Source organism: Erythrolamprus reginae, chromosome 1, assembly GCF_031021105.1.
Source record: "Erythrolamprus reginae isolate rEryReg1 chromosome 1, rEryReg1.hap1, whole genome shotgun sequence".
Classification (NCBI taxonomy): domain Eukaryota; kingdom Metazoa; phylum Chordata; class Lepidosauria; order Squamata; family Dipsadidae; genus Erythrolamprus; species Erythrolamprus reginae.
Window position 1 is genome coordinate 73,424 of NC_091950.1, and position 21,264 is coordinate 94,687.

General features: G+C 65.3%; 3 protein-coding genes across 3 annotated transcripts; 2 read left to right on the forward strand and 1 right to left on the reverse strand.

Moving 5' to 3' along the window:
• Positions 1-5,505: 5,505 nt before the first annotated feature.
• On the reverse strand, positions 5,506-10,757 carry THOP1 (thimet oligopeptidase 1). The gene is made up of 13 exons (XM_070743013.1): positions 10,566-10,757; positions 10,255-10,452; positions 10,017-10,165; positions 9,743-9,850; positions 9,521-9,623; positions 8,960-9,123; positions 8,752-8,887; positions 8,188-8,554; positions 6,906-7,107; positions 6,640-6,826; positions 6,345-6,473; positions 5,894-6,030; positions 5,506-5,802 (listed from the first exon to the last, which is right to left on the reverse strand). Exons 1-13 carry the CDS (start codon positions 10,579-10,581, stop codon positions 5,644-5,646), a joined length of 2,055 nt encoding a protein of 684 aa, XP_070599114.1. The 5' UTR covers positions 10,582-10,757; the 3' UTR covers positions 5,506-5,643.
• A 116-nt stretch (positions 10,758-10,873) lies between these two features.
• On the forward strand, positions 10,874-19,329 carry SGTA (small glutamine rich tetratricopeptide repeat co-chaperone alpha). The gene is made up of 11 exons (XM_070743028.1): positions 10,874-11,299; positions 11,428-11,531; positions 12,800-12,884; positions 13,294-13,393; positions 13,477-13,581; positions 13,854-13,992; positions 14,083-14,145; positions 14,432-14,469; positions 14,930-15,019; positions 15,922-16,047; positions 18,313-19,329. The coding sequence occupies exons 1-10, from the start codon at positions 11,200-11,202 to the stop codon at positions 16,034-16,036; spliced, it is 939 nt and encodes a 312-aa protein (XP_070599129.1). The 5' UTR covers positions 10,874-11,199; the 3' UTR covers positions 16,037-16,047; positions 18,313-19,329.
• Positions 19,330-19,721: 392 nt separating this feature from the next.
• SLC39A3 (solute carrier family 39 member 3) lies at positions 19,722-21,188 on the forward strand. The gene is given in 3 exon segments (XM_070731649.1): positions 19,722-19,957; positions 20,385-20,574; positions 20,577-21,188. Coding segments are annotated over 3 exon segments (942 nt in total). The 5' UTR covers positions 19,722-19,750; the 3' UTR covers positions 21,122-21,188.
• Positions 21,189-21,264: the final 76 nt, after the last annotated feature.

Below are 21,264 nucleotides of genomic sequence, written 5' to 3' on the forward strand. Positions count from 1 at the left end.
CAGCCCCTCCCCCTCCCCGGCCCAGCTCTTCCGCCCACCGTCTCCACGGGAGGGGCCGGCTCTGTCCTGGAGAGGCCTTTGCGCCTTCCTTCCAGGGACCCCAGGCAGCGCCCCCAGCCTCCCACCACAACCCTCCTGCGGGGCAGGCCAGCTGAGAGGAGGAGCCCGGGCCCCAATTCCCAGGCAGTGTCTGTGGGCAAAGGGGGGGGGCAGAGGCTGGGTCTCCCTCCCCCATAGCAGCCCCTTCACTCACCCCAGGGGTCTCCAGGTGGGACCGGTGCCTGGACCAACAGAAGAGGCTGGGGGAGGGGGCAGCCCGGTGGTCTTCTCCTCAGCTGTTGTGGAGAGGCTCTGCAGGCACAGGGTGGGGGGAATCCCTGGGCCATCCCGGTCAGAGTCCAAATTCCCCACCGTCCAGTCAGAGCGGAAGAAGTTTCTGGCCTGAGAAGCGAAACGCCTTCAAAGATAAACCGAGGAAGTCCAGCTGCCTCCTGAAAAGGCACCTTGGAGCCCTCACTGTCAGGAAATTTCTGCTCCCCTCTTCGCCTTGAACCCCCCTCTCCTTTGGGGCAACCCCTGAGAAGACTCTGCTGCCGTGCCCGCCCTGGCCCTTCTCTTCACTGGACTAGCCGTGCCCAGCTCCTGCAACCGTCCTCGGAGAGGGGCAGCATTTAAAACCTAGTAAATAATACGTTTTAGCCTCCGGTCACCTCATCCTCTCTTCTCTGCACTTTTTCTAGAGTCTCTCAACATCCTCTTTGCATCGTGGCGACCAAAACTGGACACAGGATCCCAAGGGTGGACTTAGCAGTGCAGCATAAAGCACTATGTACCCTTCACACATCAATCCCTGCAACACCACAGGCCACGCCCGTTAGGGGTCACCGGGATAGAACCAGACGCAATTGAGTGCTGCGCATTGAGTCAGAAGGGGGGGGGTCTCTAGAGGCCACCTAGACCTACTCTCTGCTTGGTTTGGATTGCTAGGCCAACACACCCCACGTCCAGTTGGAAACCTTGGCCCAGAAAGAGGGCAGCCTGCTGCTCTGCAAGCCTCATTAAACAGAAATAGAGAGTGGGAGGGGGCCTCAGAGGTCTTCTAGTCCCCCCCAACTCAAGCAGGAGACTCGGCCTAGACCTTTTCGGACGGGGCTGCCCATCCTCTCCTTAGAAAGCCCCCACAACCGTTCCCATGCTTCATCACTTGTCCAGTCAGGAAGGTCTGGCATTCACTGGGACTCAAGACCCCTCAGCCATGGGTCCAAGAGGGGTCCTGGAGTGAACCAGCCCTCCTTCCTGACCTCACAGGGGGTCCCAATGAAGAGAGGCAGGAGTTGAGGGCTGGGCTCCAACAAGTCTGTTTGTTTATTTGTTTATTAGAGTTGAAAGGGATCCCGACGGTCATCAAGTCCAACCCCCTGCTCAAACAGGAGACCCTACACCCCCCCAGCCAGATGGCAGCCCCATTTCCTTTTGAATGTGTCCAGTGATGGGGCGTTCACAACCTCTGGTGGCAGGCTGTTCCGCTGGCTGATCGCTCTGACTGTCAGGAAGTTCTTCCTTATTTCCAGGTTGAATCTCTCCTTGGTCAGCTTCCATCTGTTGCTCCTGGTCAGGCCCTCTGGTGCCCTGGAAAATAGAGTGACCCCCTCCTCTCTGTGGCAACCCCTCAAGTACCTGCATACTGCTATCATGTCCCCCCTGGCCCTCGTTTTAGCTAAACTATTGGTGTCCAGTCCCTGCAACCTCCCTTCGTATGTCTTGGCCTCTGGTCCCTTTAACTTTCAGTTGCTCTTTTCTGTAGCGCAGTGACCACAACTGACTGCAGTACTCCAGGTATGGTCTGACTCGGGCGTTAAAGAGTGGCCTCTGTTGTGGTTGGCTCTGGGCCAGCTCCTGAAGCTGGGGGCTTCGATGTTGATTTATGGGAATCTGTGGTTTATCAGAGACCTGGTTCCTTGCCAGCGGAATCGGAGAGTGAAGCTGGCTCACAGTCAGAGGCAGACCGTGGGGGGGGGGGGGAGACAGATGGGGAGATGTGGGGGGAGCCAGCCCACCAATCAGACCCACTTGTGGATCCCCATGTGCGCAGCCTTGTGGCACGAAGGGAACAGTTGCACAGGCGTTTCAGGAGAGAGCACAGCTGTTCCAGGGGTGATTATGCTAATGAGCTCATGATAAATAAGGATGTTGGGGAGCATGGGCTGTGGGCGTTTGTCCGTTTTGGAAAGAGAGAACTCGGCATAGAGAGCTCGTCGTGTTCAAGGACTTTGTATATTTCATTGTCAAAGAGCTTTGAGGACTTTTGGCCTTTGAGCTGTGTGGATTTACAGCTGCCTTATCCACTCTTTTGTCTTGGCACGGATCAGCATCAAAGGACTTGTGGGTGGGAGCAATTTGACTCCTCTCAGGGATGGTGTTTCAAGTCTGTTTATAAACTTGATTTACAGTGATCCCTCGATTTTCGCGATCTTGTTCTTCGCGAAACGCTATATCGTGATTTTTCCCACCTGATGACGTCACTCTCTTCCTTCCTTTCTCATCTTTCTTTCTCTCTCTTTCTCTATCTTGCTTCTTCCTCTCTCACACTCTCTTCCTCCCTCTCTCATCTCTTTCTTTCCTTCTCTCTCTTTCTCTATCTCTCCCCCTCTTGCTGGCGGGCGGCGGGTGGGCGGGCGGGCGAGCGGGGGCATCAGCGAGGAAGACCCAGGGAAGGTTCCTTCGGCCGCCCAGCAGCTGATCTGCTCGGTAGCGCAGCAGCAGCGAGGAGCCGAATCGGGGTTTCCCCTTTGCGTGGGTGGCGGGGAAACCCCGATCTTCGTCTGCTCGCTGCTGCTGCGCTACCGAGCAGATCAGCTGCTGGGCGGCGGAAGGAATCTTCCCTAGGTCTTCCCCGCCGCCCACGCAAACTCCACCATCTGCGCATGCGCGGCCATAAAAAAAAGGGCGCACATGCGCAGATGGTGTTTTTACTTCCGCAACCCTACATCGCGAAAAATCGATTATCGCGAGGGGTCTTGGAACGGAACCCTCGCGATAATCGAGGGATCACTGTATTCCTACTGGTTGTGTGTTTGAAACTTATTCTGAGCTCACCGAGGGCTAATTGCCAATAGCCCGGCATAACAGTATCAATACCTCCTTAATCTGTATCCCCCTGTGGATGCAGTTTAAGATTATGTTGGCTTTTTTAGCCACCGCTGCACAATGTTGGCTCATATTTAGTTGGTTATCCACCAAAACTCCAAGATCTCTCTCTCAGCGGCTGCTGCTAAGTGTCGTTTCTCCCAATTTGTGTGCATGTCTTAGGGTTTTCTGACCTAGGTGCAAGATTTTGCTTTTTTCAAAATTAAGTTTCATTTGGTTAGTTTGAGCCCACAGTACAAATCTATCGAGACCTTTCTGTATTTTGAGCCTGTCCTCTCGGGTAGTGGCCACCCCCGCCAGCTTGGTGTCATCTGCAAATTTGATGAGTTCCCCCTCTATCCCCTTATTTATTTATTAGATTTGGATGCTGCCCCTCTCCCTAGACTTATCTAGGTCATTGATGAGTATGCTGAAGAGCGCTGGGCCCAGGACTGAACCCTGAAGTGCCCCCCCGCCCCCCGCCTGCTTCCAGGTGGATTTGGAGCCATTGAGGACAATTCGTTGGGTGTGTCTGGTCAGCCAACTGTTAATCCATCTACAAGTGTTATAGTCTATCGCACTTTTTTCCAATTTGTAAAGTAGTAGGAATAATTCTTTGGGAATAATGTGGGAACAATGCACAACCGCTTGTGCTGCTGCCAGAGGAGCCAACAACCTGGGTTTTCTCAAGGGAACCAGGGTTGCCACTCGGGGCATCTGGAAGGGGCAGGACGGGACACGTTTGAAACTATGGCCACGGAAGCCCACTCCTGCGATCAAAGCCACGTGGCTGGTCCACAAGCCCAGGAGGGGAGGAGGGGGGCTACGGACTCCGTGCCAAATCTTTAGCTTTCCCACATTAGCAGACCCCCCCCCAGGGGCTCCCTTGGCGGGACCCTTCTCTGCTGCCCCCGTGGAGCCCTGGCAAAGGGAACCAGAGCCAGGCGGGGGCACCGAAGACTTCTATGGCGCTCCCCGGTCCTCTCTGAGCGGTTGAGAGAGCCAGCCTCTTGCCCCCAACAACCGGGGGCCCCGTTGGACCCGCCTGGGCAGGAGGGAAGGCCGAGTCAACCTTGAGACAAGGCGGGGGGGGGGGGAGGTTCTGCCAAGCCTGACAGCCCCGGTGGCTCCCTTGGAGGGGGGGTTGAATGAGCCTTCTCCATGCAAGGGCCCATTCTCTGGAACTGGGGGGGGGGCTCTCAGGCAGCTCAGACAAGGTCCGTGGGCCCCTCTGGCCATATTGGGGCCCAGTGGCTGCTCTGTGTTGGGCTGCCCTCGCGGACTGGACACAGGGGGGGGGCTTGTGGAAGCCGGTGTTCGATTGTGTGTGTGTGTGTGTGTGTGTGTGTGGAGGGGGCCCCCTGAATTCAAACCACTCTAGGGAGGCCCAGCAGGGTAGCAGGCACGGCCAGCCCCCCCCCTCTGGCTGTTCAGGCTGCAGGGTCCCACCTGGGTCAGCCCCCCAGCATCGCTTTACATTCCTTCCTGCCCTGGGGACCCATTACCCTCCCCCCTCCTGGGGATGGGGCCAGTTGTGGTGCAGGCGAGAGGAGCCTCCTCTCCCCCTCCCCCCTTCCAGGCTAGGCAGGTGGGCCTCTCCGGCGGGGGAGGGGCAAAGTGGGGCAGCTGGGGGGAGCTGAAGAGAAAGAGGCCCTGCAGGTCCCGGGCAAGAGAGGCCCAGGTGGGGGGAGGGAAGGCAGGCAGGGAGGCCCCTCCGCCCCCCCCCCCGGACGGCGGCAGTAGCAGCAGCAGCAGCAGCTCAGGCACCCCATGGCCCATGATCCCCACCGGCCAGAAGGGGGCGCCCCCTCCCGGGTAGGACGGGCAGCCCCCCACCGCTGGCGACATCACGTCACAGAGGCCGTTCAGTCGGTGCCCCACGGAGGGCGCTGCCGTCTTTCGTTTTTTTATTCCCCCCCAGTTTTTTTTAACCTTTTTGTGGGGGGGGGCTTCTTTCCTGGTTTGTTTCTTCTGCACAGAATCCATGTTTCTGGCCCTCTGCGTGCGGTCGCCCTCCTGCTTTGGGCCCCTTCTTGGTTTTCCTTGCGGCCGCGGGGGAGGAGGAAGCGAACTGGCAGTGGGGTCAGTTTAGAGCCCCCCCCTCACGCCTGCGCCCCGGCCAGCCTCTGCCCTGTGGCCCTCGGGAGGCTGGGAGCCCTTGGACACTGCCCCCCCGGCCCCTCCGCCCAGGCCCTGCCCCTCCCGGCCCCCCCTCAGGAGAGCCCGCCTCCAGCCTCGGGGCCCCACGTGACGTCTGCCTGGGGTGGGGGAGGGGGGAGGCCCCTGGGTCAGAGCCCCCCAGAGGCTGCCCTTCCCCCGCTCCGTCTGAGGTGGGGCTCCCTCCCCCCAGCGCCCCCCCCAGCACCACCTCCACAGAAGGCGGGTGAGAAAGCAGTTTAATAATGCCGACCCCCCCCCCGTGACAAGAGGGGGGGCAGCTTCAATCCAAGCACACCACTACATCTACCGGGGCAGCCCCAGGGGAGGGCCCCGTCCACGACTCTCCCACGCGGGCACTCAGCAGGCGGAGGGCGGGGGGCCGGGCCCCACGGCCAGCCCCTTGCTTTCCAGAAAGGCCTCTTGGGTGGGGGGCCTCCCCAGGAACCGGAGCAGCATCTCCCCCGCGTCCACTGAGCCCCCCGGCCGAAGGATGCACTGCCGGTAGTCCAGCCCCACCTGCAGGGAGCAGAGACGGGGGTCTGACTGGGGGCCGGGCGGGGGCGCCCTCCCTCCCTCCCCCAGCTCCAAGTGGGGGGGGCTCCTGTACCTTGGAGTTCATGACCCCCTCCTGCTTGAACCGGGTGTAGAACATGTCCATGGAGTAGACCTCGCTCCACAGGTAGCCGTAGTACTGGGCATCGTAGCCCCCCGCCAGGTGCCCGAAGGTGGCCGGCATGTTGGTCCCTGGGGGGGAGGAGGGGGTCAGGCCCAGCTATGGCTTGTGCCCGGGGGGGGGGAGAGGGCAGAAGGCAAACCCCCCCCCAGGGACTGTGTGTGCTAGGAGGCTCCTGTGCAACCCCTCCCCGCCTGGCTATCCCCCCCCCCATGAGATGCCTGGCCGAGCCCCCCGTCTTTCCCCTCCGAACATGGCTGGGCCTCCAACTGCCCCTCTGCTCACGCGCCAAGGCCAAACCCTCCCCGAGACAGGGGGTCTCCTCCTCCCCAAGTGGTGGTGGTGGTGGGGAGGAGGAGGAGGGGAAGCGCTCCCTCCCTCTCACCAGGGGTGGCCGGGACCCCCAGGATCTCTTGGCAGAGCCGGGCGTACTCCTGGGCGGGGTCTGCTTTCGGCTGCCGGTGAAGCGCCTGGTCGACCTTGGCCAGAACGATCTGCCGCAGGTTGAAGAGCCCTGGGGGGCCAAAGGAAGGGGGGCAGAGCGTGTGAGGGGGGCGCAGGGGCCCTCCCCTCTCCCGTCTCCCACCCCCCTACTGGGCAAGAGGGGAGCGTGTGTGTGTGTGTGTGTGTGGACAGATCCAGCGCCCCCCACCCGGGAACTGGCCCCCTCCCGCGCTCACCGGTGTTGGCCTGGCGGGAGCGGATGAGCCCGTCCAGCAGCTGGGAGGGGATGCGCTCGCCGGTCTTGTGGTGCCTGGCCATGCGCTGCAGGGGCCCCTTCTCCCACACCCAGTTCTCCAGCATCTGCGAGGGGGCCTCCACGAAGTCCCGCTCCACGTGGGTCCCGCTGAACATGGCGAAGTCCGCCTGGGGAGGGGGGTGGAGGGGGTCAGGGCGCTCGCGAGGGGCTCGGGAGGGGCCCCCCCTTTCCTCGGGGCCTCCTCACCTGGGAGCACAGCTGGTGCATGACGTGGCCGAACTCGTGGAAGTAGGTCTCCACCTCGTCGTGCTGCAGCAGGGAAGGCGTCTCCTGCGTGGGCTTGGTGAAGTTGGCCACCATGGCAGCCACGGCCATCTGGCGGCTCCCGTCCGGCAACAGGCAGCCCGGCTGCAGGCCAAAGCAGGCCGCGTGCCCGTATTTGCCCTCCCTGCACAGGCGGGAGAGCCGGTCAGGGCAGCCAGAGACTCACAGGCGCCCGTCTTGCCCCCCCACCCCCACAAGCGGCCCCATGGGTGGGCTCAAGGGAAGGAACCCCCCCCCCTTGGAGGAGCCACTGGGCTGCCGTTTGCCTCCTGCCTGGGGCTGGACCATAAGACCCCAGAAAGGCCCCCCACCACTCTGCTAGTCGCCCTGTCTTTTTGGAAACACTGGGATGGGATGCCGACCCCCCCCCCTTCAAAAAATGGGTTGCCCCCTTTGATGAAGCGTAAACAGAGTCCTGGAATGACGAATGTCGCTTTGCTTTCTTACAAACCTCCTGGAACCAACGGGGGGAGGGGCTATTAAAAACTCCGCCCCTGAACCTGGGATCCGCCCCCTTTGCCCTCCCACCCTCTCCTGTTTCTGGACAGGTGAGAGGAGGGGGCCCGATCCTTTGGAAGGAGCCAGACCCTCTGCGCGGCCCCTGCCCATCTGCTGGGAAGCCCACCGGAGCCCCTCCCCCCACCGGAGCCCCTCCCCCCACCGGAGCCCCTCCCCCCACCGGAGCCCCTCCCCCCACCGGATGGAGCGATGGAGACTCCAGAGGCAGGAGAAGCACCCCCCCCCCTGGCCAGGCCTCCAGGGCAGCCCCTCGAGGGGAACAGCACAGGGGTCAATCGAAACACACACGCACATACGCAATTTCAGCCCCCCCTCGGCCCCAACCTCCCCACGCAGCCCAGATCACCGAGGGGGGAGGGGCTTGCTGGGCGGCCGAAGAAAAGGCCAGGGGGGGCATGTCCAGCAGGAGACCCCTGCCAGCTTCACGGAGGGCAGAGGGGCTTCCTGCTGGACACATGAAGCGGAGGGCCGGCCGGACTGAAGGAAGAGGAGATGCCAGGAGGGCAGCCCAGAAGCCTCGGGGGGGGGGGGGAAGGGGCAGAACACGGAGGATGAGGCGCCCCCCCCTGCATCTACCCAGCCTCCGTGGGGAACAGCTGCCCAGGGGGCTGCGCTGGGAGGTGGGAGGCCCGAGGGCAGAAGGCGCCCCCCCACCCCTGTGTCCTGCCCCCCACCCCAGGCTCACCGCGGGTAGAGGTCCAGGTAGAACTGTCCGAGGGTCTGGCCGGAGTCCCGGTCCTGCACGGTGTAGAGCTGGACGTCCGGGTGCCAGGCGTGGGCCTCCTCCTCCCGCCGGAAGTCCAGGCCCAGCAGCTCCTGGTAGATGTCCAGCAGGCCCTCGGTCACCACCCGCATGGGGAAGAACTCCTTCAGAAGGTTCTGGTCCACGCTGTACTGCGTCTCCTCCACCTGGTTCATGTAGTAGCGCATGTCCCAGGCGTTGATGCGCCCGTCGAAGGGCAGCGCCCGCTGCTCACACTCCCGCCGCTTCAGGCCCAGGATGACTGCCCGCTCCTTCTCACCCAGCGGCTGCAGCTTGGCCGCCAGCTCATCTGCCGGGGGGGGGGGAGGGAGGGATGGGGGGGCTCAGCACAGGCCCACGGGGACCCTCCCCCTGCCACGCTTCATGAGGGAGCCTGCACACACGCGGGGGGGGCCCTCCCGGACTCCCATCTACAGCCTCCCCCCCCACTCCTGGAGGACGGACGGAGGCGTCGGGCCCCGAGACCCCCCCAGCCCCCCACCTCACCCAGGAAGGAGGCCACCGCCTGGCAGTCCTTGGCCATGTTCATCTCCAGCACGAAGGCCGCGTGGGTCTCGAACCCCAGGAGGGCCGACTTCTGGGCCCTCAGCTCCACCAGCTGCTGCAGGATCCGGCAGTTCTCCTGTGGGGGGCGGGGGGAGCAAGCTCAGCCTCTGCCCGGACCCTCCGTCGCCCCCCCACCCCCCGCACCCACCTCTTTGCAGCGGGAGTTGAACCGCTCCTCCATCCGCCTCCGGGTCTCGGGCACGTGGCACTTCTTCATCAGGGGGAAGTAGTGGGGGTACTTGAGGGTCACCTTCAGCTTGCCCCCCTCCTCCGCCTTCTCCAGGGAGCCCAGGAAGTCCTCCGGGAGCCCCCCTGGAGGGAAGGGGCCGGTCAGTCCAGAGCCCCCCCAGGGCAGCCCCCCACCCCCACCCCAAGATGGGCGTTGCACTGGCTGCGTGGCTGGCGGTAAGGATGACAACCTGCCCCCCTCCGCTGTGCCCGCTGAATGGCCCCCGTGTCCCCCCCCGGGCAGCCCAGCCACACACGCAGCTCCCAAGGCCACAGGAGCTGTTGCCAGGTGGGGGGGTGGGGCGGGGGGCAGCCCCCCAACCCCACGGAGGCTCCTTTTCAAGCCCCCCCCACGTGCCCTCTGAGCCTGGAGGGGGGGTACACTGGACCACAACATCATGAGAGGCTCAAGGGAGCCCGTTGGCTTGACCCCCCTCCCTGGCCAGCCCCCCCCCCTCCAGGGCCCCTCCAGGCCCCTCACCCAGCTCCTCCCGCGTGAAGGCCAGGAAGGTGGCGTCCTCATTGAGGTTCTTGCTGAAGTCGATGCAGAGGAGACTCAGCTGCTTCTTGATCTCCTTGACTCTCTGGGGGCCAGGGACACGCACGCACACACACACACACACACACACACACACACACACGGTGAGCATCCAGCCCCTTCCTCCTGGGCAGCCCCCCCCCCCCCCGCCAGGCCCCTCCTCACCTCCTGCACCTCCTGGGCCAGGTGGAGGCCACTGCGTTGGCCCAGCTTGACCAGCCTCTCCAGGTAGCGCTGGGCCTCCGGCTTCAGGGACGCCCGGTCCAGATCCTCCTGGGGGGGCAAAGGGGCCCCTGGCAGAGCAGCCCCCCCCTCTGCCCCCCACGGCCGCGCATGCGCTGGGCAGGAAGCAGCCAAGGGAATTGGGGAGGCGCCCGGACACCGACCGGCCAGTCTGCCCGGGGGAGGGGGAGGGGGAGGGGGCGGGCGGGGCTCCCACCTGCAGCCAGGTGATGCGCCGGTAGACGTCCTGCCGCATGCTGGTCTCCACATCGAAGTCCGAGAGCTGCTTGTCGGCCTCCGTGCTGGCCGCGCGCACCTCCCGGTCGGGGGAGACGTGTTGCGGGAAGTCCAGCATGTTCCGCTGCACTGCAGGGGGGAGGGGCGTGGGGGGTCAGCCTGGGGGGGGGTCGGGGCCCGCGAGGGTCTGTGTCCCCCCCTCTCTTCCCCCCCCCCACCTGTGTAGTCCCGCTCGGCGGCGGCCAGGGCGCGCAGCGTGTTGTGCTCGGACACCTCCCGGCGCTCGAGGGCGCCCACCGCGTCGTACACCTGCCGCGTGCGGCTGACCAGCTGGGCGGCGGCGCTGCGGATCTGCTCGGCGCTCAGGTCCCAGCGGAGGCGGCTGCCGCGGGGCGAAGGGCCGGACGGGGCGCTTCCTGGGCGGGGAGAGGGGGCAGCACGAGGCGGGCGCCGTCAGAGCCTCGACGGGGCCACCCAGGAGGAGACCCCCCGCCCGCCCCCCCCCCTCCCGGACCGGGCCCGGAGTTACCAGTCGGGGGAGCCATGCCGCGTGCGCGCTCGCTCGCTCGGTCGAGGGGAGCCGGACAGAGCGGGACCGCCCCCCGGAGGGCGGACCTCTTCTCCGACCCGCCCCCCAAGCTCCCAGTGTCGGGAGGTTCCGTGGGCCCGGCCGGCACTCGGAGGGGAGAGGCAGCCGCCCCGCCCACCGCGCGCCCAGGCTCCTCCCTTCGGGCGTGCGTGCGTGCGTGCGTGCGGAGGGCGGGTCCCGCGTGTCGTCCACCTGGGAGGGAGGAGCGCATCTCTTGCGCGCGGGACTCGGAAGGGAGCTGCGTCAGGCGGCGGCGTCCCCTTTGCTATTTCCTAGCTCTAGGGCGAAGGGGGAAGTTAGGCGACCTGGGCGCCGGCCACTGGCGGAATCCCTCCCGGCGCGCAGGCGCGGAGTCCCGAACCGGCCTGCCCCGCTCGCGCCTGCGCAGACGGCCGGAGGGCGGACAAGGGGCCGAGCACGCCCGCCGCCGCTGCTGAGTTGGGGCGCCAGGCGGAGGCGGAGGAGCCGGTGTGGGGCGGGCCCTTCCGGGTGTCCGCAGGAACCCCCCCCCCCGCAGGAAGGACCCCCGGCGCCAGGGAGCGACCCCCCCGCGACCCCCCCTTCGCGACCCAGCATGGCGGAGCAGAAGCGCTTGGCCTTCGCCATCATCGAGTTCCTGCAGGGGCAGCTGCAGCACGGGGGGCTCTCCGCCGACGCCCAGGAGAGCCTGGAAGGTGGGTGGGAAGGCGGCCCCCCCTACGACCCCCCCTTCCCCCCCTTCCCCTCGACCCCCCCCGGCCGAGTCTCCCGAGGGGGCAGCTGACGCCCCTCCCCTCTGTCTCTCCCCCCTCCGCCCCCGCAGTGGCCATCCAGTGCCTGGAGACGGCCTTCGGGGTGTCCGTGGACGACAAGGGCCTGGCCATCTCCCAGAAGCTCCCGGAGATCTTTGAAGCCGCTGCGGCCAAGGTGAGGATGGGCCGGTGGGAGGCCAGAGGGGGGGGCTTCCCGGGGGGGGTCATCATCATCATCAGGCAGGGCTGAAGGCATGCAGGCAGCTGCCTCTCCCTCCGCCTCTGCCCAATGGTCAGCGGCCTTCCAACTGGGCATCGGCGGCTGGAGGATTCTCACAGTTGCCCAATTTGGGGGGGGGGGTCTGGAAGGTTGGTGGGCAGGAAGTTTGGGGGGGTTGTAGTTTTGCCTTCTGGTGCTGCGAAACCAAATGGGGGGCGTCCCCCCCTGCCTTGCCTGGAGCCTGGGGTGTTGGCACCCGACCTTTGACCCGACTGGCGGCCTGGGTGAGCAGGGGGGGGGGAGTTGGACCCGGTGACCCAACTCCATGATTCTGTGGAAGTTGACGCCCCGCCCCCTTGCAGGACCCACTGCTGTCCGAGGGGCCTGGGGCTGAACGGAGCCCACTGGTGAAAGAGGCACATTTAGTGGGATCCCCTAAAACTCCTGAGATGCTGATTGGCCCAAGTCAGGCACCCCGGCCCCTCTCCCCGTTTCCTTCTGCCTGCAGCCCACCTCTCTTGGGTGTTGGGGGCCTGGGTAAAACTGACAACCCCCCCCACCCTCCCCCACTGCAGCCCTGTGGCAATTACACTGACCGCCAGGTTTCAAGCCCTGAGGGATCTGGAAAGTGACCGCCCGCGCGCGCGAGAGAGAGGTCAGAGCTCTGGACGGTCACCAGGGCAGGCAGCTGCCTTGTATCAGCCCTCGGAGATCCTCTCTGACAGGGAGTGATTGGCAGGCTGCTTGCTGGAAGGCCTCCCAGGGCCACAAGGGCAGCCAGACAGGGGCCCTGGTCGAGGGTCTCTGCTCCTGGCCCCCCAGGCAAGAAGGGGGCATGGCGGCCATCAGCTCCCCACCCTTTCCTCACTTGGTGGCTTCTAACTGATCTTCCTGTCCGCTCACGCCCTTCCCCACCGCATGGCTGGACGCATGTGGTCCTTGGCGTGCGTACATGCATAGGGCCAAAAACCCTGCTGAAAATGCGTTCTGCGCATGCACAAAAGCCAAATACAAGGTGGCGGTGCCCAGGGGCCAACACCAACAGGACCGGCTCCTGGTCATATCATCACCACCAGTTTGGGACCGGTCAGAAGCGGTAGGAGCAGTCCCCATAATTCCCGGCCAGCGTTGCCATCCATCGCAGGCCCTGTCCACCCCCCCTTGGACCCCGCAGCCCCCCCTCCTTGCCAGAGCACCCACCCCCGGTGCCTTCTGCCCCACAGGAGCCCTTGCAGAGCTGCCCCCTCGCTGAGCCTGCCCCTCCCTCCGAAGAAGAGGTGGCCGAAGCAGAGAGGCTGAAAACGGAAGGTCAGCCCTTGGGGGAGGGGGCGCTGCTTGTCCTGGGCCCCCAGCAGAGTCTGAGCCCCCCCCCAGCACCAGGAGGGCCAGAGAGACGGGCACTCATCCTCAGAGGCTGTGGAGGGGTGGGGGCTTCCTGGCTCCCTCCCTCCCTGCCCCTCCCCAGGCATGCCCCCGTCCATTGGGGGGGCGGGGGGCCTCGCAGAGGACTGCAGCGCAAGGGGAGCCGCCGTGCCAGCGATTGGGGGGGGGGAAGAGAGGCTGCAGATGGGAAAGGGGAAGAAAGGTGGGGGAGGGGGGAGGCCGGGTTTGCCCCCCAGGCGAGGGGCCCCCAGAGCGGCTGCCAGGCAGTGCTGGAGGGGGAGGGGGCAGCAGGGGGGCCAGGTAAGGCAGCCCCTCCCTCCCTGGGCCTCTCTAGGAAACGAGCGGATGAAAGAGGAGAACTTCCAAAGTGCCGTCGCCTTCTACGGAAGGGCCATCGAGCTCAACCCCTCCAACGCCGTCTATTACTGCAACCGGTGAGGGGGGGGGGTGCCTCGGGGGGGGAGGGGGGGCTGCCTGGGGTCCAGCCTCTCCTAAGGAGCTCCCCCTCCCCCTTCAGGGCTGCCGCTTACAGCAAACTGGGGAACTACGCGGGGGCCGTCAGGGACTGCGAGAGAGCCATCCGCATCGACCCCAAGTACAGCAAAGCCTACGGGAGGATGGGGTACGTGGCCCCACGCTGCCCTCGGGACTGGCAACCAGGGGGGGGGGGGGGAAGACCCTGAGCAGGAGGAAGAAGGGCCCCTCCCTCCTCCCCTCCCCCCACAGCGCTTCCCTCTGGCTTCCAGGGAGGGAGGGGCAGGAGTTGAACCCCGTGCAAAGGGGGCAGTGCCCCCCTCCCCCAGCAAAGGTGGCCTCAGTGGGGGGAGAGCCTGTTGGGGGAGGGGGGAGAATGAGGCCTCCTCTTCTGCTCCCCCCCCGGTCCCCCCCCGGCAGGTTGGCCCTGTCCAGCCTGAACAAGCTCTCGGAGGCCGTCTTCTACTACCAGAAGGCCCTGGAGCTGGACCCAGAGAACGAGACCTACAAGTCCAACCTGAAGGTCACTGAGCAGAAGATGAAGGAGGTCCCCAGCCCGGTGAGCGGCTGGGGAAGAGGGGGGGGGGCTGTGGGGCCGGGAGAGGCCTGGCAGGGGGCTGCTCTGACCCACCCCGCTCTCCCCCCACAGACGGGCAGCGCTGGAGGGTTTGACCTGGCTGGGCTGCTCAACAACCCCGGCTTCAGGAGCATGGTGAGTGGGGCCCCCCAAAGGGAGGGCTCAGGGGAGCCGAGGGGGGCGGGGAAGCTGCCCGGGGATGCCCCAAAATAAAGGGGGGGGGCAGTTCTCAGGGGGGGCGTCCATTGACCTGTCTCTCCTTGGCCCTTTGGCCCCTGAGCCGCTTCCTCCGGGGGGAGCGTGAGGGTTTTGGCCTAGCCAGGGCTTGTGGGGGGCAGCGTGGCCCTGTCCGGGGGGGGGAGGCTCTCTGACCGGCCAGAGCTGAGTCAGCCCCCCCCCTCCCTCCCCCCCCCCTCCGCAGGCCACCAACCTGATGAACAACCCGCAGGTGCAGCAACTGTGAGTGACCCAGGGCTTTCTGGGCCGGGGGGGGGGGAGGGAGGAAGGGAGGAGGGGGGGTCCCGGCTAAAAACCCCCAGGACTGGATGCTCTCTCCAAAGGGGACGTTGCTCGGATGGCCGTTCGAAGCCAGGAATCCTGCTCCAGGTGGGGCCACTCTGGGGAGGCCCTTAAAGGAGGAGGGGCGCTGTCCCCCAAAGTGGGAGGGGCAGGAACCAGCCACTGCAGCCCGGGGAGGGGGGGGAAGGGAGGGGCTGTTCCATGGGGCGGGAGGTGACTTTCCTGGGGGAGGTTTGAGTGGAGCAGTCCAAATTGGGTTGGGGGGATCCCCTGCCTCCCCACAGGCCCTGTGTGCCCAGTGATTTCCTGCCCCGCAGTGGGATTGCGTGGCCCTCGGGGACCCCCTCCAGAGCCATGGGGGGGGGGATGCGTGGGGCTGACGGCCCCCTCCCTCTTGCAGCATGTCTGGGATGGTGTCCAGCAGCCAGAGCCCCCCAGCCGCCCCCGGAGCCAGCCCTGCCCCCCACGACCTGGCCAGTCTCATCCAAGCGTGAGTAGCAGTGCCCCCCACCCGTGAGGTCTTGGCCCCCCCCTTCCCCTTGGGACCCCCTCCCCACTTGGCCCCATGGGGGGCTTTCCCACCAGCCCCTCCTGCAGTGGTGGGCTGGCAAAGAGCGCAGCCCATGATGGGGCTTGTGATCCTCTACCCCCTTCCCCCCCCCTGCGAGTCTCCCAAGGGGGCAGCGGACGGGCCCCTCCTCCCCCTCGACCCCCTGTTCCCCCCTCCCTCTTCCCCGTCTTGCCCCTCTTGCCCCCCAGCCCCATTCCTCCCCCAGCTGCTCCCCTCAAGGAAGGGGGGCACAGCAGGGCCCTGACTGCCCACTTGGGAGGGTCCCTCCGAGTCCTCCAGCCTGGGAAGCCGGAATCTCCGTCAAAACCCCCAGCCCCCAGCCGGGCTCCCCTGGGGCCCTCGGACTCACCCAGTCACATCCAGCTTTTGGGGCTGAAAACCCCCTCCCCCAATTTGGGTCCACTTTGCTGAGTTGCCCCCGGTTTCTTTGGATCCCGAATGTGGCCCAGACTCCTGAGGGGGGGTCTGAAGAAGGACCGACGGCCCCCAGTGAGGGTGTGGCACTCCCCCCCCCCGGAGCCCAATGCTCTGCGTGCCTCCTCTGTGGCCCTGGCCCTGTTTTCCCCCAGAATGACCCCCGCCCCCCACCCCCTCTGGCCGATCTGCCTGCCAAGTGGAGACCTGGGCCGCCCCCCCCACTTCCCCTGCCCGCCAGGGGGGGCCGCCCCCTCCACGCCTGCCCGATCTGCGAAGGGCTTTGAGGCCCCTCCTGCCCCCCCCCACGGCCTCCGAGGGTAGCGGCTAGAGAGTGCCGTTGCCCAGTGGGGACCCCCGCCTGACGCGGCTGTCTTGCCCCCCCCTGCCCCCTATGCTGTGTCCAGAGGTCAGCAGTTTGCTCAGCAGATGCAGCAGCAAAACCCGGAGCTCATAGAACAGCTACGAAGCCAGATCCGGAGCCGGACCCCCAGCGCCAGCAACGAAGAGCAGCAGGAATGAGGCAGCTGCCGGTGAGGGGGGGCCGCCCCGGGGGAGGCGGGCTTAGCGGGGGGGGAAGCCTGGGAAGGACGCGGGCGGTTACAAGGCCCTTTGGCCTGGCGGAGTCAGGTCTGCTCTCCCCAGGAACCCAGGTGGGCAAATTCACCTTATTTATTAATTAATTGGACTTGTGGGCTGCCCCCCCTCCCCGTGGACTCGCGGCGGCTCACAGCACATCGATGAAAAACAGTGTAGGACGACACATCTGGTCCAGCTGATATAAACCATCTGGAAAGGCTGAAGCATTAAGAGCCATTCTGCCAGATTCAAACCCTGGACATACACCACCCGTTCATGGGCCAGACGCTGGGCTCTAGTGACCCCAAGGCTGGCGGCATAAGCAGGGTCTTGCAGAAGGCGAAGAGGGTGGGGGTGGTACGAATCTCCAGGGGGAGCGGATTCCAGAGGGCCGGGGCCCCCACCGAGAAGGCTGTTCCTCTAGGCCCTGCCAAGCGACATTGTCTAGTTGATGGGATCTGGAGAAGGCCGATTCACGCGGCAGAAGGCGGTCCCATAAGTAATCTGGTCCCATGCCATGTGGGGCTTTATAGGTCATCACCCACACTTTGAGTTGAGTCTGGAAACCAATTGTCAGCCCATGCAGTCCATGGAGCGCTGGAGACCCACGGCCGGGCCTAGGGGGCCCATGACTGCTCGTGTGGTTGTACTTTCCAAACGCTCATCTGAGGTCGCCCCACATAGAGAGCATTGACCCTCGAGGCGGTGAGGGCATGAGTGACCGTGAGCAAAGACTTCCTGTCCAGATAGGGCCGCAACTGGTACACCAGGGGGACCTGGGCAAACACCCCCCTCTCTGTGGACGCCCAAGTTGGGGACTCTCTGAGGGGGTCAGAAACTCCCCCTCTGGGTGATGGACGGACAGATGGACGTGTCCCTGGGAGGCAGAACCCACAGCTACACCATCTTGTCCTGGTTGAGCTTGAGCCTATTGGCCCCCATCCAGGCCCCGACAGCCTCCAGGCACCGGCACATCGCTTCCACTGCCTCACTGAGAGTAGCAGCCTGTCACCAGCACATGGATGGTAACTCACCCCGTGCCCTTTTGATGATCTCGCCCAGTGGTTTCATGTAGATACTAAACAGCAGGGGGGGAGAGGACCAACCCCTGAGGAACCCCACAAGGGAGAGACCTAGAGGTCAACCTCTGACCCACCCACCCCTAACAGCGACTGCAACTGGCCGGAGAGGTAGTAGGAGAACCACCATAAAACGGTGCCTCCCACTCCCAATCCCTCCAGTCGGTGCAGAAGGATACCGTGGTCAATGGTATCGAAAGCCGCTGAGAGGTCAAGGAGCACCAGGACAGAGGATAAACCCCTATCCCTGGCCGGCCAGAGACCATCCAAAGCAGTTTCTGTGCTGTAGCCGTGTCAGAATCCTGACTGCTGAGGGCCTAGATAATCGGCTCCATCCAAGGACCGCAGGAGCTGGAGCGACACCACCTATACAGGGAAGGTTGGAGACAGGACGACAGTTGTTGAATACGGCCGGGTCGAGGGAAGGCTTCTTGAGGAGGGGGCGCACGAGTGCCTCCTTGTACTGAGCTGAAAAGGACCCCCCCCCATGAAGCGTTGGTAATCTGGACCCAGCTCCATGTTACCTCTCTGCTAGTCGAGACCAGCCAGGAAGGACACGGGTCCAGCAAACAGGTGGCGGAACTCACAGCTCCCGTGGCCTTGACCGCAACCAGACGGGTTGCATGAACAAAACCTTCCATGTCTGAAGGCACAAATTTCCCCCTGCTGCTTTTGACTGCTTGGCCCATTAAGGCCGCATTTCTTCTGACCGCTGCATGATTCTGGCAAGTTCCGGCTTCTTTTGTCGTCTTCCCCTCTCTCTCGAAGGCCGTCCACAAACGACACTTTCTCCCCGGCCCCTTTTCAGCAGGTCCAAAGGGCAGGGAGGAGGGAGGAGCAGGGGACTGGAATGGGGCCCTCATGGTGGGGGGGGGGGGGAGCCCCTTGAAAGGAAGGCCATGGAAGGACCCCCGTCTGCCGCATGAGGTTGCAGGCTCTCCCTCCGGAGGGGAGAGGCCTGAGCCACCCCACAGCTGCTGTGGGCAGGAGGCTTCCCGGGCCCCTTGGCACAGCTTGCTGCCCAGTGAACGGATGCCAGGCGGAGGGGGTTTCCCCCACTGAGGGCAAGAAGCCCCCTTGGTGAACCGAAGCCTGCCCGCCGGCCCTTATCCTCTGCTCAGGCCCCTCTCCATCTTTCAGGGCGACTCTGCTCCTGGTCAGGAAGACCCCTGTGGCCACAAGGGAAGGACCAGCCGGAGAGCCTTCGAGATGCTGCCGCCGCCGCCACCAGCCCAGCCGCTGCTCCGTGGGAAGGGGAGCCAAGCCGGATCCAGCCTGCATGTTAGAGACTGTTCTGCTTCGCCCCCCTTCCCTCCTTCCTCCCAGCCGTCCGTCTGTCTGTCCTTCCTCACGGATTCTGCCAGGGGGAGGGGAGAATTACTGACCACAACCCAGCATCTCCCCCACCCCTGCCCCAGACCTGTGGCTCAGAAGACCACCACCACCACTCCTCCCCCTCCCCCTTGCTGGATCCTGGCACCCCCAGGCTGGACGGCCTGTCTTGGGGAGAGGCCCAGTTGACTGGCTAGCAGGGGAGCTGGAGGGTCCGGCCCAGGGGCCTGGGAAGGACAACGCTTGTCTTTAAGAAGGATCGTGCCGAGTCTGGTCTGACTTTTCTGTGGGCGGTTGGGGGCTTCTTTTGAATATTTGCTTCTTTGGGTTGGGGCCTGGCTGGGCTGGCTAACGTGGCATCTCCTGCCCAGCACGGGGCAGGGTTGGGGGGCCATGCCGAGCAGCTCCTGCCCGAAGAGCATTGGGTGCCTAGAGCAGAGCCCTCGTTTGAACCTCTTGAACCCCCAGATTCCCCCCAGAGGGCCCTCTGCCAGAAGCCCTCAAGGCTGGCCTGCCTTCCGGAGAGGAGGATGGTGGGCCCAACAGCCTCCGGGGGCCCTCCTGGTCGGCCCAGGTGTGCCTGCTCCACCGGCTGCCATGGGCAGAGCCTTGTCACGGGTGCCTCCAATTTCTCGCCTGGCCCTTGCTGGGGGCTGCAAAAAACCATCTTGTGGGATGGCTGGGCACTGGGGGGGATGCGACGGGGGGGCGGGGTCTTCTCCATGCCCCTCCCCCCGTGGGTGCTGGGAGGGAGGAGGGCCCCCAGGGTGCGTCTGTCTCCACCAATGGCTTTTCGTTGACCTAGGAAATAAAACTTACTTTGGACATTGTCTGCTGGTGCCTGGGGGGCTGCGAAGGGAAACGGGGAAGGGGCGGGGCTTTCCTAGCCTGGTGGGCACCTGGGGTGGGGTGGGAGGGTTCGAGAGCCGCCAAGGGGTTTGTGGGAAAGGATCGCTGGGTGGCAGGTTTTCCGGCATAGGCAAGAGGGGCGGGGGGGAGGTTTGGGGGGGGGGGGCACCTTCGGGCTGGGCGACCCTGGCGGAGCGTTCGCTGCGGGGGGCGGGGGGGGGGGGGGAAGGGGGTGGGAGGGGGGCTTTGGGCCCGGCAAGGGGTTGGTGTGTGTTGGGGGGGGCGATGAGCGCCCCCTGGCGGAACCTTCGTGGCGGGAGCCGCGTTCCGCCCGGACGCCTTTTCCTGCGCGCGCCGAGCAGCGAGCGTCGCGGTGACGTCATCGCCCGGGGCGGCCATGGAGGCGGCGGCGGCGAAGGTGGCCTGCCTGGCGGGGACGCTGGCGCTGATGCTGGCGGGCGCCCTGCTGCCGGTGAAGCTGCTGGAGGCGGACCCCGAGCGGGCGCAGCGCTCCCGGCGGGCCCTCGGCCTCTGCAACGCGCTGGGCGGCGGCGTCTTCCTGGCCACCGGCTTCAACGCGCTGCTGCCGGCCGTGCGCGAGAAGGTGGGTGGGTGGGTCTCGGGGGGGGGGTGTCCCGGGTCGTCCAGTCCACGCCCCCCTCCCGCCTTGCCCCAACGAGGCTTCCCGGCGTCCACTTGGGAATCTCCCCCCTGTGGGGTTTCTGGGCCCCACGGAGGCCGGCCATCCCCTCCCCCCGAGTCCTCCGCTTCCCTCCGTTGGCCCCTCGCGAGACCCCCCCCCATTTGACCAAACGGGCCCCTTCCTCGGCCCCTCCTGCTTCCCGTGCCCCCAACCCCACCCCCCTTTGGGTTTTCTGGGTTTGAGCTCAGCGGGTCCCTCAGCAGGGCCTTCTTGTGGCGTCCTCTTCCTGAAGGTTCCTGCAGAGCCCAACATGTGGAGAGGGAGGGGGGCAGCTCTCCCCCCGCAATTAAAGAGGGCGGTGGAGGATGTGGGTTTGTCTGCCTTGCAGCTCCAGGAGGTTCTGAGGCGGGGGAACGTGACCACCGACTACCCGCTGGCTGAGACCCTCACCATGCTGGGCTTCTTCCTGACGGTGTTTGTGGAGCAGCTGGTGCTGACCTTCCGGAAGGAGAAGCCGTCCTTCATCGACCTGGAGACCTTCAACGCCGGCTCGGACGTGGGCAGCGACTCCGAGTACGAGAGCCCTTCATCGAGCCCTCCTGGGGCCACGGCCACCGGTCCGAACGGGGCGGCCACCGCCACGGGCTGCCCGTCCACGAGCTCTCGCGCTCCAGCCCGCTGCGGCTCCTCAGCCTGGTCTTCGCCCTGTCCGCCCACTCCGTCTTCGAAGGCCTGGCCCTGGGCCTGCAGGAGGAGGGCCGCCGGGTCCTGAGCCTCTTCCTGGGCGTGGCCATCCATGAGACTCTCGTGGCCGTGGCCCTGGGGATCAACATGGCCAAGGCTGGGCTGAAGGTCAAGGAGGCGTCCAAGCTGGCCGCAGCTGTCGGCCTGATGATCCCGCTGGGGCATCGGCATCGGCATGGGGATCGAGAGAGCGCCCAGGGCCTGGCCAGCGAGGTGGCCTCGGCCGTCCTGCAGGGCATCGCGGGGGGCACCTTCCTCTTCGTCACTTTCCTGGAGATCCTGGCCAAGGAGCTGGAGGAGAAGGGTGACCGCCTGCTCAAGGTCCTCTTCCTGGTCCTGGGCTACGCGGCCCTGGCCGGGCTGGTCTTCTTCAAGTGGTGAAGGGCCTCCTGTGCGTGGCCCCCAGGGGTGGGCCGGGACCCTCCTGTGATTGGCCAGGGGAGGCGGATGGGGGGCTCACCGAGAGGGTGGGCTCTTCCCCTCACATTCATTGGGGGGGTGGGTTCGGGGGGGGAGAAGAGCTG

Bases quoted from the DNA above. Each gene is read 5' to 3' on its own strand.
- THOP1 (XM_070743013.1), bottom strand. The intron at 9,624-9,742 runs GTGAGGAGGGGC...CCTGGCCCCCAG, and splicing joins TGGCCCAGGAGGTGCAGGAG to AGAGTCAAGGAGATCAAGAA. The intron at 8,888-8,959 runs GTGGGTGCGGGG...CGCCCCCCACAG, and splicing joins TCAACTCCCGCTGCAAAGAG to GAGAACTGCCGGATCCTGCA.
- SGTA (XM_070743028.1), top strand. From the start codon at position 11,200: ATGGCGGAGCAGAAGCGCTTGGCCTTCGCCATCATCGAGTTCCTGCAG. The intron at 14,146-14,431 runs GTGAGTGGGGCC...CCCCCTCCGCAG, and splicing joins ACCCCGGCTTCAGGAGCATG to GCCACCAACCTGATGAACAA. The intron at 14,470-14,929 runs GTGAGTGACCCA...TCCCTCTTGCAG, and splicing joins AACCCGCAGGTGCAGCAACT to CATGTCTGGGATGGTGTCCA.